The 14,238-nt window shown below is 43.1% G+C and overlaps 1 protein-coding gene across 15 annotated transcripts in view; it reads right to left on the bottom strand.

Moving 5' to 3' along the window:
- Positions 1 to 14,238, bottom strand: part of Sgip1 (SH3 domain GRB2 like endophilin interacting protein 1) — a 203,908-nt gene that overhangs the window by 3,950 nt on the left and 185,720 nt on the right. For all 15 annotated transcript variants that reach the window (XM_029476217.1, XM_029476218.1, XM_029476226.1 and 12 more), the window contains 4 exons: positions 11,435 to 11,546; positions 5,012 to 5,167; positions 2,854 to 2,986; positions 1,176 to 1,378 (listed from right to left, as the gene is read on the bottom strand). In XM_029476217.1, the coding sequence (XP_029332077.1) occupies positions 1,176 to 1,378; positions 2,854 to 2,986; positions 5,012 to 5,167; positions 11,435 to 11,546 (604 nt within the window). The remainder of the gene's footprint in view (positions 1 to 1,175; positions 1,379 to 2,853; positions 2,987 to 5,011; positions 5,168 to 11,434; positions 11,547 to 14,238) is intronic.

The following is a 14,238-nucleotide window of genomic DNA, read 5'->3' as shown; positions in this document are numbered from 1 at the left end:
CACCAAGAATTTGCCCAACAGATGTCACAGTTCCAGATAGTGCTAAACTAGAACAGACTCCAAACGTTTAGCTCTGCCTAACTGTATCTGTTCCCATGCGTGCATAATGTGCTTCCATTTCCTTATTCTAAGGAACCACAGCAATGTGAGACAAACAGAGGGTACACAGACCTTACAATACATCTACCCAGAAAGCAGATGAGAAGCGGTTGGTAATTGTGGTGTTTAGGTAATTTTCACTGCAAATGCTGGTTAGCGCTAGCTCACATTTGTTTTATTTTTTAAATATTAATTTATTAAAGTATATGAATGCTCTGTTTGCATGTACACCTGCATGACAGAAGGGGGCATGGGATCCTATTATAGATGCTTGTGAGACATTATGTGGTTGCTGGGAATTGAACTCAGGACTTCTGGAAGGGCAACCAGTGCTCTTAACTGCTGAGCCATCTCTCTAGTCCCCCACATTAGTTTTAAAGAAGTACTCTACATCTTGCTGGTACTTGTGAAAAACCTGAAGTCCTCCATATCCCCCCATTAGAGATGATTCTAGCACTCAGTGATTTCCTCAAGTCCCATCTGATTCCCACCAGCGAGCCTTTCTACAGTTTAGGGGCTCAATGGAACACTGCATTCCCCAGACTCTCCTGCAGTTAAGGTTCTAGCTCCAAGGGAGGCTCAGGTTTGGGAGGCAGAGGAGGCTGATGAACCTGTTTCCCTAGCCAGCAGCTGGGATGGAAAGAATCTTCAAACACAGGGTCCAGCCTGGGCCCCAGTGTGTGTGTGTTGAGAAGGAGTTAGGCCAGGTGTGTTTTCTGATCCTGGGAATCAAACTGTTAGGAGGCAAACCAACCTGATTTTCCTGGTAGCCAACTCCTCTCCTTCCCCAGGCCCTGTACATTCTGCAGTGCACTGGGAAACACTCACTTTCAGCTGAGATCCAGAGGGAAGCCTCTGCTCCATGCTTGCATGGTAAGCTAAACATCAGACTCCCCTGACTAAAGCCTTTTCCGCTCAACTGATCTGTAGTAGTTATCCGTTTCCACCCAAGTCCTCGGACTGGCCCTCTGAGGTCTCTTCCCACAGTGAAGCCTGGTGCTAAAAACTCTACAGTCCCTTAAGCAGGAGTCCCTTTAGAGGACAGAGCAGGGGGAGGGGAAAGTGAAGCTTTTTACCAGACTGCTGGAGGAAGCACAGCCTGAAGCTTGGTCACTCCTCCGTCTATGGGAACCAGGAACTGTACGTTGTTGAGGGCCACTGCAGTGGACATGGCATCCGTGTTGTACTTATAGTCTATGCGCAGGTCAGTGCTTGCAGGCTCACAGCGCCAGTTTACTGCCAAGTTCAGAGGTGTGGACTGAATGCCCTGGGCAGACACCTTGCCAAAGGACAGGAGAGAGAACGCGTAAGTCTCAACTGTTGATCTAAAACCAGAGGCTGTGGTTGGCTCCCACTGGTCTGGGCTTACAAATCCAAATGTCACACTATTGTTTGTGATGCTCACAAATGGGATCCCAGAGAAAGGGTGGTGACGCGCAGGTGACAGGTGGCGTACGGGTGGGAGTGTTGGGTCCTTGAGGTAACTGTGACAATTAGATGCACAAGGTCAGCTGTGGAAATCCCTACAGCATGTTCAAGTCCACAGAGGCATTTTCTGTACTTAGGAAGGTGAGCCAGCATGTTGGTTAGAAGCTGCGGCCACAAGACTGAACAGTCTTGGGTATGAAGTCTGGTTCTGTTGCTTAGCAACCTGATTGATCTTGGGCATATCACTAAACCTGCTCAGCCTCAATGGCTTTCTCATCTGCCAAATGGGAATTATAAAAACAACAGAGCTCATAGGCTGTCAGGAAAGTCCAAGGAGGAACAGCACCATGTCTGGCACATAGTATGCATATGTCTAGCATACAGCATCGGAGCGACTCCTTGATACTTGTTAACTGCTAATATGCATGTCGTGTTTGCTCTTCATGATGAACCAATGAGGCAGACAACGCTGGGCACTGTCATTATTCCTTTGAGATCTGTTTCCTTGGAGATTCCCTGAGATTCCTTAAGTTCAGAGGACCTGAACCAGGTTCTCTGCCTGGAAAACTACAGTCTATGCAGTCTAGTTAGAGCCAACAGTGAGGGAATCAGAACAAGAAAAGCCAGGTTTGAATAATAAAATGTTGCCATAGGACAGTGACATCAGTTCCTGGTGTGTAGTGTAGAATTCACCTCTCCCCATTCCCTCAGCACCCATCAGCTGCTAACAGCCCTTTGGCTAGAGGCTCCTCCATCATTGCATTATTTCTTAGCGTAAGTTTCATTAGAACTATTACATGATTAGAATTATTATCCTAGAAAAAAACTAGGTTAGTTATCCTTAATAATTTAAAATTAAAAGTATTAGAACACTTATGCTGTAACCACAATTATGCTGAGCTAACTTAGCAATACCTATCACATTTTAAAAATAGATTCATTATTTGTATGTGTATGTGTGTGTGCCACTAGGGAGCTGGAACTGAAGTTGTGTCTTCTGCAAGAGCAATAAGTGCTTTCCTTAGCTTAGCTTAACCTCTGACCTATTTTTCAGCTCCAACACTTATTAATTATGTATGTGAATTTTCAACTTCATTTTGGGGCCATGTTTCTATAATAATTAAAACAAAATATCTCACTTTGTATTTATGGGTATGATTAATAGTCTCCTCACTAGTCCCCTCATGATTCCTTAAGGCTTCGGTTTTAGAACCACAACATTTCAGTAATAGTAAAAGAAATGGTACTTTTATGCAATATTAGGTAATTTAGAATATAAGTTTTATAATGTGAAACAAGATAACCCTGACCATACAATCGGCTTACCTGATATTTGAGCATGTCCACATTATAGTATGTAGCCTGGGGTTTTTGTTCAGAGACTTTCTTTAGGTGAGTCATCAAATTTGGCATGTTTACCCAGAATTCCTTGGTATTGGCATCATTTTGTGTATTATCACTAGTAAGATGGGAAAAAAAATCAACAATTGAGCAGCATCTCATCAGTACTGTCACCTGCACAAGAAACGTCTCAGCAGACCATCTCTGATTTCTGCATCTGCCTTTGATAGTCAGCGCTAGATAGCATCACCAGTGTGGTTTTGGCATAATGCAGTTTGATGTGGTGTCCCATAAGCTGCCGGGTTCCCACAGGGAGGCACCGCTGTGCTGTCAAACATTCCTGAGAGGCCCTGTGTGTTAACCCAGCAGACTGACAACCAGCTGTTTCCTCATCCATACTTAACAGCTCTCCCCACATTATCTTACTTCTATTCAAACTTATCAGTCAGTACAACTAAGGGGGGGTAAATTGATTTTCCTTTGGACTGGCTTAACTAGTAGAGGCTTTCAGAAACTAACCAGGTAAAAGATTCAGTAGTACCCACTTGCAATCCTAGCATTTGGATCCCAAGACTGAGGCCAGCCTGGTGTACTTGGTGAGTCCTTATCTTAAAATGGAAAAAGTGAAGATTTGGTCTAACAGCTAACGTCACCAAGATCCTCTGCCAGCATGCATGATTTCACCCAACAGCATCTAGCTCAGAGGTTCTCAACCTCCCTAATGCTGCAACCCTTTAACACAGTTGCTCATGTTGTTGTGACCCCCAACCATACAATTATTTTTGTTGCTACTTCATAACTGTAACTTTGCTATTGTTATGAACCATAATGTAAGTATCTGTGTTTTCTGATATTCTTAGGGGACCTCTGTGAAAGGGTTGTTTGACTCCTCACCCAAATGGTGGAGAACTCACAGGTTGTGAACTGCTGAACTAATTAAAAAAAAAAAACCAACAACAACTAGCTTTATAAACAAGATGGTCTTGGAGTTTAATGGTGGTAATCATATTTATAGGAAAGCAGAATGCAGCCTTGGCCCTCTAAAAAGCTCAGTATTCTTGACAGGGTTCATCAGCTTGTTCAATGACCACATGCCTCATCTATCCTGCAGCTGCTTCTTCATCCAGGATGAAGGATGGCAGCCAGGTCCCAGGCCCTCTGGATTGTGCTATCTCATAGGGACAGGAGGGTGAATGAACAAACACGTGGATAGGAAATTTTTAATGAAAAGAATGGGGATTTTCCAGGAGAATGGCAGGGGGACAGGATTACTTTGGGGATGGTCAACGGGGTGGGAGAGGGCAAGGAGATGATCAGGGGAGATGGAGGAGATGAGAGGAAGTAGGGCCATAGGAAGGGGGGGGGGCAAATTAGCATGCCAAGCTTTGAGTGAGACCTGACTCCACTCGTCTTTGACACACAGGGACTAATGAGGAGAATGACTAGTGAAAGGACACATGGATCTAGGTAGATGCTCAGAGACAATGGCACCAAGCTGAGATTTTGGGCCATGGGCCACATGAAGCCACTGGTCAGCTTCGAGCAAACAGCAAAAAGCTATGACCTCATCAAGTTCGTTGGCTGTAGAAAATTTACTGAGCAGAGCCAGGCTGGGGTCAGGGAAGAAAGCAATCATGGCTGCCATAGCTGAGGGACATGATGTTAGTACTAGTCCAAGGGAAGACTCTGTAAAGGAGGAGTGTGGCCACTTTGGAGAGAGACTTTAAGCTAGACTAGCCACACTCTATGATGGACAGGAGTGACCTTTGTCACACCCACCATGAAGCAGCACACATGTGCAGAAGTATATAATAAAGGCAGCGCTTCAGGTCTGAAAATGAAAAGGTGTGCACTTACAGGGACAAGTACACCTGGCCTTCTCCGATGTGACACATGCCAACAGATGACCATTATAGTAAAGTTGTGTGCTTCACAGTTAAGGTTTTCAAATTCATGTGGGAGAATGACCCACAGTTCCAACATTATTTCATCTAAAAAGGTCTTGGTACAAGTTTTCCAATTATTGGGTTGGTCACCTACTACCCTTATCAACTGTTAAATAGCAAGAAGGCATGTGTGTACTGTCAGCAGAGTACTCAGGGCGTCAAGACAATCATAAGACTGTAAACAGAATCATATTTACCAGCAGAGAAGTTGGGGGTTCGGCAGGACGTGCTCTAACCTGCTGGAATTTACCACCCGGAAAGTCAGAGCTGCTGGGGATGGGTTGTTGGCAAAGTGTCTGGTGATACCAGCAGGGAAGGACAACACCATTTCTCCCGTGATCTTAACAATGCACCTGAAATACCAACCACATGAGAGGAAAGAAACAGAGTCAGCACGCTGGGATGCAAAGTGCGGTGCAGAAGAAGAGCTTTGACTGACAACCATAACACCCACACAGTTAGAGTTATGCTTCCTACCGCCAAGTCATTTCTAGCTTGCTTGAGAGCTCCAGTCCTGATTTTTTTCTTTTTAAGAGCCATAGTTGTAAGAAAATATATAGTTTGTTTCTAAAACGGGTGGCCTCTTCAAGAACTAGAAGTTTCAACTTACCTTTAGGGGACTTGACTACCTGTTTTGCGAAGTAACATATACCCCTCTGCTGAGACGTCACAAGCAAAGAGAAAAAAATGGCCTCAAGTCATATTTATTGTGTGTGGGTGCATGCACACGTATGTGTGGCAGTCAGAGGACAACTTGGGGGAGTGGTTTTCTCTTCCCATCATGTGGGTTCTAGGGATAGGCTCAGATCATCAGCCTCCTGGATCTGAGCCATTGCCAGTTAAACCATCTTGTTGGCCCAAAAGAGGCTGGCTGTTTTGTTAAATGTTTGAGTTGTAGAAGACCAACACGAAATCTAATGGTTGACCTTACAAATGGAATCATTTAGTGTTGTGATTTTTGTGTATTTGGAGATGGTCCCTTGAATGTTATCATCATAGCTCACTGGGAGGTACTTTAGCTCATTGGGTAGTATGGTCAGGGTCCTTTATATGTACCAAGGTAAAAATCTACTTTATTAGTTCTTCAGTCCATTAACTTGCCTATTTTGTCACAGTTAAAGTTAGTCATAGAAATTAAAACCCAGTTAGATGATAGCATGGAAGGTTTCCTGGAGGTATAAAGGTGATACGGTGTAGTTATTCATCACGTAGACTTTCATGCATTTGCATGTTATGACATCAACACAGTACCAAGCACCATGTTTCCATTATCCCCAAACATTTCTTCCTGACTTTCTGTAACCTCTCTGGCCCAGCTTTATACTCCCCAATCCCAGGTACTTTCTCTGTACTTTCATCACTCTGTATTGCTCTGCACTTTCTAGAATGCCATTTAACCTACTTGTGTTTGAGGGAGGGGTCAGACTCTGTTTCCCAGATAAATTAGCTTCATGGTTGTCCATGCAGTTCTGTGCATCAGTAGTTCATTTTTCCCCTCTTGGTGAGTGAATATAGCATATTTTTAAAAGAATGAATCCATTCACCCATTGAAAAAATTAGAGTTCATTCCAGCCTTCATCTCTCACAATGTGTGGTCAATGTATACAGAGGTCTTTGTGTGGGAGTAGCTCTAATTTTTCTTGCTAAATAGGAGGGATCACTGTGGCTTGTGTTGGGTATAGCCTTACCTTCTAATGAAACAGTCCAACTGCCTTTGTTTCTTTGCCCTAATCCCTCTTCCTGTGTCTTCTTTCCTTCCTTCCTTCCTTCCTTCCTTTCTTCCTTCCTTCCTTCCTTCCTTCCTTCCTTCCTTCCTTCCTTCCTTCCTTCCTTCTTCCCTTCCCTCTCTCTTTCCCTTCTTTTCTCCCCAAGTGTTTTCTAAAATGGAAAATGAAGCTGTGTGTGTATGTCAGCATTTCCACATACTAACCAGCACTGTGTACAATCTGTCTTCCCTTCAACTACTTGATGAATAGTGAGATTTAGTTTGACTTCATTTTATCTTGACTTTTAAAAAAGGCTAAGAATCTTAAGATCTTTAAAAAAGATTTATGCTATGGAGCATCTTTGGGGAGGTCAACTTGCAGGAGTTGGTTCTGTCCTTCTGCCACATGGTTTTCTGGGAGATGTTCAGGTTTGGCAAAGGTGTCTTTCTTTCCTGCTGTGTCATCTTGCTGGCCCCCCCTCAGATCCTTTTCCCGTGCTGATGTGTCCTTAGCAACTTGAAGGTGATCTTCCCAGATTCCCTGACAAGTCTTTAAATCACTTTTTTTTTCTCTTACTGAATTCCAAGTTATTTTCTTTCAGATATTCCAGGAGGATATTGTTCATCTGGTGTCAGCTTTGCAATCTTTTCTCAGATTTGGGGATCTGGTACCCTCTCCCCTGCCTCAGAACACTTGGAAGAGCAAGGAGGTTTTAACTTACACTTCCTTTTTAAGAATTACAAGAATTCAGGAATTCTTTTGATGTTCTATCTCAGAAGTCTTTGCTAAACCTAAGACCGAAAGAGTATCTCCTGTACTTTCTTCTAATTTCTATCATTTACTTTGTCATTTATCTTCATAAAACATTTTAGTAAATATTTGTATGTGTGAGATGCAGAGCTTAGTTGGTTTCTGTTCTTCATTTCCTTCTTTATTTTTCATCTTTCCTCTTCTCCCTACACCTCTCCTCTTCCAGTTGTTGGGGAAGCTCTATCTTTTCTTTCCTAAAGGAAATTGGAAATTGTGTTTATAGTTGTTATCTAGATAGGGGCCCATTGCTGGATCCATTATCTTGTTCCATTGAGATTGTTTGCTATTTGAAGCACACTGTCTTGTTTACTATAGTTTTATGATAATCTTGAAATCACATTATATTTGTCTTCCAAATTTGTTCTTTAAAAACATTTTTTGAGATTTACTTTATTTGTGTGTGTGTTTTGCTTGCATGTATTACTATCCACTCATACACGTATGTGTCTGGTGCCCTCTGAGGGCAGGAGAAGCCATTGGGTCCCCTAGCACTGGAGTCAAGAGTGGTTGTGAGTTACCATGTGGGTGCTCTAAACATAATAAGTTAGTCCTCTACAAGAGCAACAAATGCTTTTAACTGCTCAGCAATCTCTCCAGTTCCTGGCTTTGTTCTTTCCCAAAGTTCTTTTAGGAATGGGTCCTTTGTGTTGGTATTCTGTCTAAACTCCACCCCTACAGTTACCTGGCAGCAGCCAGATATTCCCCTCCCCACAGTTACCTGGCAATAGCCAGGTAGGCTTGTCCCTCTATAAAAAGGGCTGCTTGCCCCTCCTCTCTCTCTTATGCTCTTGCTCTCTCTTACATCTCGCTTCTCCCTCCTCATACACCCCCCCCCCCAACGTGGTCATGGCTGGCCTCCACTTCTCTATTCTCTTCTCTCTGCCTTTCTCTCTGCCTCTACTACTTTCTTAACTCCCCTCCCCATCCCCTAAATAAACTCTATTCTATACTTTACCAGTGTGTGGCTGGTCCCTCAGGGGGAAGGAATGCCTCGGCATGGGCACACATTCCCCCACACCGCGCCAGAGCATATTCTCAAAGCTTTCTCTTTTTATGATCACAACACTTTGTATTTCCAAATTGAATATAGAATCACAGTATCAATTTCAGCATAAAATCATTTTACAAACTCAATTCCAACTCATTCTCTACTACCTACTTTGGGAAAATTAGAATTAAAAAACATTGTTTTTCTTTGCCTACAGCATCAGGTAAAGCTTTGTCAGTAGAGGGTGCTGAAGAGAAAGTGTATGGAGTTTGCTTTGCCTAGATATCCTCTATATTCTCTAAATGAAAATGTAAGGTTATTGTAAATATAGATTACTAAATTCCATTGTTTGACGTGGTTTTATTTCTTTAGGAAAAGATTTTTAACCATAATGACTTTTCCTATGAGCATTTGATGTGAGCATCAATGTGTAATGTGAATCTGAATTATGAAAAATTTAAAATAATGCAAAATGGAAGAAATGCGTTCTTAAATGAAGCCTGGAGCCATGAAGCATTTACAGAGAATGAAGAGATTTCCAAGCCAAGTGGCCTGGCGTGTGGCTTAAAAAAAATCAGCCCTTCCTCCCCTCTTGCCATAGGCAGCAATTAATTCTCTAGCTGGGCTACCAGATCTGCAGCCTGTTCTAGTGAGGCACTGTGTGAGTCTCGAGAAAGGGGTGGGCATGAGAAACACATCTCTCCCTTGCGACTGCACTGCACTGTTAACTGCACACAGCTTCCTCTGAGCAAGCTCTGTGTGCATACACTTGAGCTGCCTAATCAACCCACTTGGGCTTATTCACTATGAAAAGTCTTTCCCCTCTTACAACACTCAGTTCAAAGGACCCTTTCTGAAGCCTTCCTTACCATCCTCATCCTTACCATCCTCACCTTAGCCTTCTTTCTTCACACTTTTCTAGGTTAGATATATGGACAGATTTAAAAAAAAAAACATGTGTAATCAAAATATTAAGGTCTTGTCTTCCACCGAATCATATTTACACCCCTTCTTCACCAGACTCTGGATTATCTCATAACATAAGCCTTATTTTCCACCCTAGGTGTCTTCACCTATTGCTTCCTGTCTGGCACAGTGCAGTGTAATAGTTTGGTAGAAGTTAGATGAGGGAGTCAGTGGGAGTCATTTAGCATCATTTAGTCACTTGAGCATCCCCAGCCTTGTTTGGATGCTGAAGACACAGCAATGGAGAAAGGAGTCAAAATTCATCTGCTGGAGGCTCCATTCCAGTGGACAGGGAGAGACAGACAATGGAAAACTGGGGGGAAATGTATGTGTGAGGTGTTAGGGGGTATGGAGGTGGTGGGGAAAGGGAGGGAGGGATGGAAGAGGTGGTGGGGAGGGTAAAGGGAGAGGAGGGGGCTGCTGTTTGTTGGCTGGATAAGAAATTCTGTTTGATAAATTTGTTGAAAACCCAAAGTGAGGGGTCAAACTGCTCATGTACATGGGAGAAAACTTCAGTGAAGCAGAGAGAGAGAGAGAGAGAGAGAGAGAGAGAGAGAGAGAGACTGAGTGGGAGACAGAATGAGGCAGAGAAGAGAAACAGCTATAGGCTAATGTGGCGGAAGTAGAGAGAATAGGGAGGTACATAGACAAGGAAGGAGGGAACAATCCAGGCTAGATCAGAGAGGGGGCAACTGGGTGTGGCTGGCAGTTCTTCATCAACTGAACACAGAGCGCCCAGGACCTCAGAAATCCCTGGGAAGTGTTTTCGCTGGGAACAGATGAGAGTTTGGAGCATGGGAGTGGTGTGCTGTGCGGAGATGGACTTCAGAGGGGCCGGAGTAGAAGCTGAGAACACTAGTTACATCTCTAAATACATCAGTGAGTGAATAAATGAAAGCCAGTAAGGAGGTAAGGTAGAGGACCCGCTGTGTGATTCCCCCACCACAGATTATACATTCTCTCCACATTTTATTAATTTTTAAAAATAAATATGCTTCTGTTTTCTTAGTTCTTATCAGTCTCAGTGTTCAAGGCATCAATCAGCAACCAGTGGCTCTTGCAACTCCTATAACAGGTAGTTGGACAAGTTGTTCTACCAGAGTCTACAGGACGAATATCTAAGTAGTAAGTATCTGTCAGCCTAAGCTGGCAGTGTTTATGTGCCCTATATGAGCCCCTCTCCTTTCTCCCCGATTCTCTCTTTCTCTCATGTCCCACCTCTCTGGATCAACCCCAGGCTTGTAGTGTTTGTTTGTTTGTATTATTATAGATCTAGAATAAAACCTAGTTGCTGTTGAAAAAGCTATGCCACCCAGGAAGAATGAAAGATCTAGTGACTAGGTAGGATGACTTGGGGGCTGGATTACTAATTATTTTGGCTTTCTAGGAGTGTATCAGGAGAGTCATGATGTTTCGAAACAATGTTTCAGAAGGGGAGAATGGATCCATATGTTGCCAGGTGAATTCCCACTTAAATGTGTTGCTCCAATCGTATTTAATTCTCACTGTTTAATAAAATTAGTAATGCCAATTGTGAGCACACCCGATGCTTCACATTCCTCTTGTCCTAGATTGTAAGTTTTTCTTGTTTTTAAAGTCCGGTTCTTGTGAGTGAAGAAAGACCTAAGAGCCATTCATCGCTCACTTAGGTTTCTTTTTGTTTATTGATGGGACTCAGGCCTAGAATTAAATTAATGATACACTTGGCAGTAGTCTGGTGAGAGTGTTTGGTGTGCAGGGTAGATTAATGATTCCTGTCAACAGTTTGGAGCCAGGATTCCCATTGGAACAGAGTGCTGAGAGCCGTATATCTCTCTGTGAAGAAATGCACACATAAGATGTGGCTCACATACGTCTTTAACGTCAGAACATGGGAGGCAGAGGCAGATCTTTGTGAGTTCAAAGCCAGTCTGTTCTATGTTGCCATCTCCAGACCAGCTAGCTACATAGTGAGATTGTCTTTGGAAAAAAAAAAGGATATGCAATATAATTTCAGAGAATTTTTAGATTTATGGATCTGATCCATAGAACTCTTTTTCAGAAGGCAGGGCTGACAGTGTCCTCCACCCCCCCCTGCCCCCCCCCCCCCACACACACACACTAGATAGAACCAGGCTTTTAGAAGACAGTAGGCCTCATCCCAGGCTTACTTGCTTGGATCTGCTCCTTTGAAGTAGGCGTTGACAGTTTCTGTGAAAGCTGCTGCAACCGGGAGGGTGTCCTGGGCCCCCATAGTTAGGGGACTGGGCCCCCGGGAGGAACCTGTGGGAGACGAAAGACTTCCACTTATTTTCAGCGTCTGTAGAAATACACTGTATATGTCAAACTACAAATACAGTGCATTAAAGTTCACTAAAGGATTGGAGGGTGGGGTGACTCTCACTAAGAACGTGATTAAACAGCAGCTGTGTGTTCAACTCAGAGCACAAGTATTTAAGAGGAAATATTTGGCTGGCTTGTAGACAAACCTACTTGACTCGGTCACTTCACAACAGAAGAAAATCCAAGCAGATAACAAAGTCTCACAAGGGTTTACAAACGTCCTGTATAAAGCAAGAGGCAGTATTTGCATGACAGTTTGTGCAGCGGGTGGTTAAAAGAGAGAAGTGTTAGTTTTCTATTTCCCCGTTAGAGCCTTCCACCAATCACGCGCTCAGATTGAAAACTCACACTCCTTCCTTTGGAAGAGATGGTCACGTGGTGTTACAGAGCTCAGCGCTATGTTTCTGCATTATTTCTCTTTTAAAAAGCTCAGTTGCTCTCAGACTCAGCAGGTCAAGCTCCTTGCCTGAAGCATGTGCCACCGAAACGTACACATTGACAAAAGAAGGCACTCGGACCAAAGCGGTATCATCTCCATGCGCCAGGCGAGCCAATGAGTGCCTACCATGCAGGGTGTCACTCCACCTTCCCCTTAGTTCGGAAGATAGGCAAGCCACATTTTACAGAAGAGGAAGCTGAAGTTTAGAGAGCGTTGTCCAAGATAATACAGTTTTCCAAGCAGTAAAGCAAGAATCCAAATCTAGATTTGCTTTTCTGTAAAGTTTGTATTTTTACCGCCATGGATTTTTGCAATCCTCTCTCCCCTACTTTTTTCTATTTCATTCAGCTCTTAGTATCTTGTACTTGGTAGTAGGTCATCAATTTAACAAGTACTTGTTAGTATCATGTATCAGGTCCTCGGGTCCCTCAGCTGAGGATGCTCAAGATGAGTTAAACATGGTCTTTGTCCCGGGGAGCCATTCTTCAGTGTGTAGTTATGGCCATCCTCACACAACAGCATCATCCCCACTGGCATTACCATTTCCGTGAGCTCAGGCCTCCCTCAGCATTCTTTACTTCACATTTACTATCTGCGTTATGATACTCACTTAGCAGACTATATTACAGGCCTGGCTCCCAGCATGCAACACTTCCAGGGGATGTTGGAAACCTTAGGATATTGGGGTCACATGGAAAGAATTTAAGTCTTTGACAGTTTGCTGTTGAAGGAGATAAGACCCTACCTCTTTCCTGAATAACTCTTTGCTTTCTGGCCTCTATGAGACAAAAATGCCCCCTTCAATACACATTTCTGACAGGATACACTGTGCCACCACAGGCCTACAGCACAGGGCCAAGGAACTGTCACCCCAAATAAACCTTTTTTCCTTTTATGTTGATCTTTTTAAAAAAGTTTTTTTTTTTAATTTTTATTTAATGTGCAATGGCGTATTGCCTGCCTGTATGTCTGTGTGAGGGTGTCAGATCCTGGAACTGGGGTTACAGGCAGTTGTGAGATGCCAGTGGGTTTTGGGAATTGAACCCAAGTCCTCTGGCAGTTCTTAACTGCTGTTAAATAGTTAACTGCTGAGCCACCTCTCCAGTCCCTAAATTGAAGATCTTAAACATTTTGTCCCAGTAACAGAAAACCAATTAATACAGGACCAAGGCTCAAAGAGTTTCTACAACTTGCTCAGTTTTTGTCTAGCTGGAATGCAACAATATTAAGATTGGTACTAAAGTATGTGTGAATTCAAAATGTAGGCTCTGAGGACTATATTATTTTGTTTCCTTAGTGGAAAATTATAGGGCCATATGGGTCAAGAAAACAATTTCAGACAATTGGAGTGTGCATGCCACGGGATTGCAGATTTCCTGAAATAGAACCAAGATCATACATTCTAACCTTTCCTTAAGAATCAATCACCTATCGTTAGATCCGAGAAAGGTGATGTCGACACTCATTGATAAATAATTAGAGAAGAACGGAAGAAGGGATTTTATAGTGTTGCTCAATTCATTTGCTTACTTGGATATTTATAGAATGATTAACAAGTCCCGGAAGACAAGGTTCCCTAGCTGATACTAACAAGTAGGTCAGAGTGGAAAGGGGTTTAGGATGTTATCATTATAGCAAGATCATGATTCCACGTGATTGGAACTTAGAGCTTTGTTGAGGTAGTAATAAAAACAAAACAAAACAAAACAAAACAAAACAAAACAAAACAAAAAACCTGCCATCAAATACAGTAATTCAGCAAGTGCTTTAAAAGGCTGGTGTGGGAAAAGAAAACGGGATGGTTAGAAATTCAGTGATGAAGAGTTTTATAAAATATCTTGGAAAATTTGTAAGTGAAAACGTACACTAAAATAATTTTCCTCTGAGAATCTATATGAAAATCTCTGCATATGTCACAGAGCAAAGTACACATATATACAAGATTTGTACAATCTGAAGTAGCAGTATCGGTTTCTTGAGTTCTTTGGGGTTCCTGGAACTGAGATGATTAGAAAAGTTCCCTAGAGCCAGGTGTGGTGGTGCACGCCTTTAATCCCAGCACTTGGGAGGCAGAGGCAGAGGCAGAGGCAGAGGCAGAGGAGGCAGAGGCAGAGAGGCAGAGAGGCAGAGAGGCAGAGAGGCAGAGAGGCAGAGAGGCAGAGAGGCAGAGAGGCAGAGAGGCAGAGAGGCAGA

This window comes from Mus caroli, chromosome 4, assembly GCF_900094665.2.
Source record: "Mus caroli chromosome 4, CAROLI_EIJ_v1.1, whole genome shotgun sequence".
Lineage (NCBI taxonomy): Eukaryota > Metazoa > Chordata > Mammalia > Rodentia > Muridae > Mus > Mus caroli.
The sequence above is the reverse complement of the archived record's forward strand: the minus strand, read 5'-3'. Positions and strand labels throughout refer to the sequence as shown.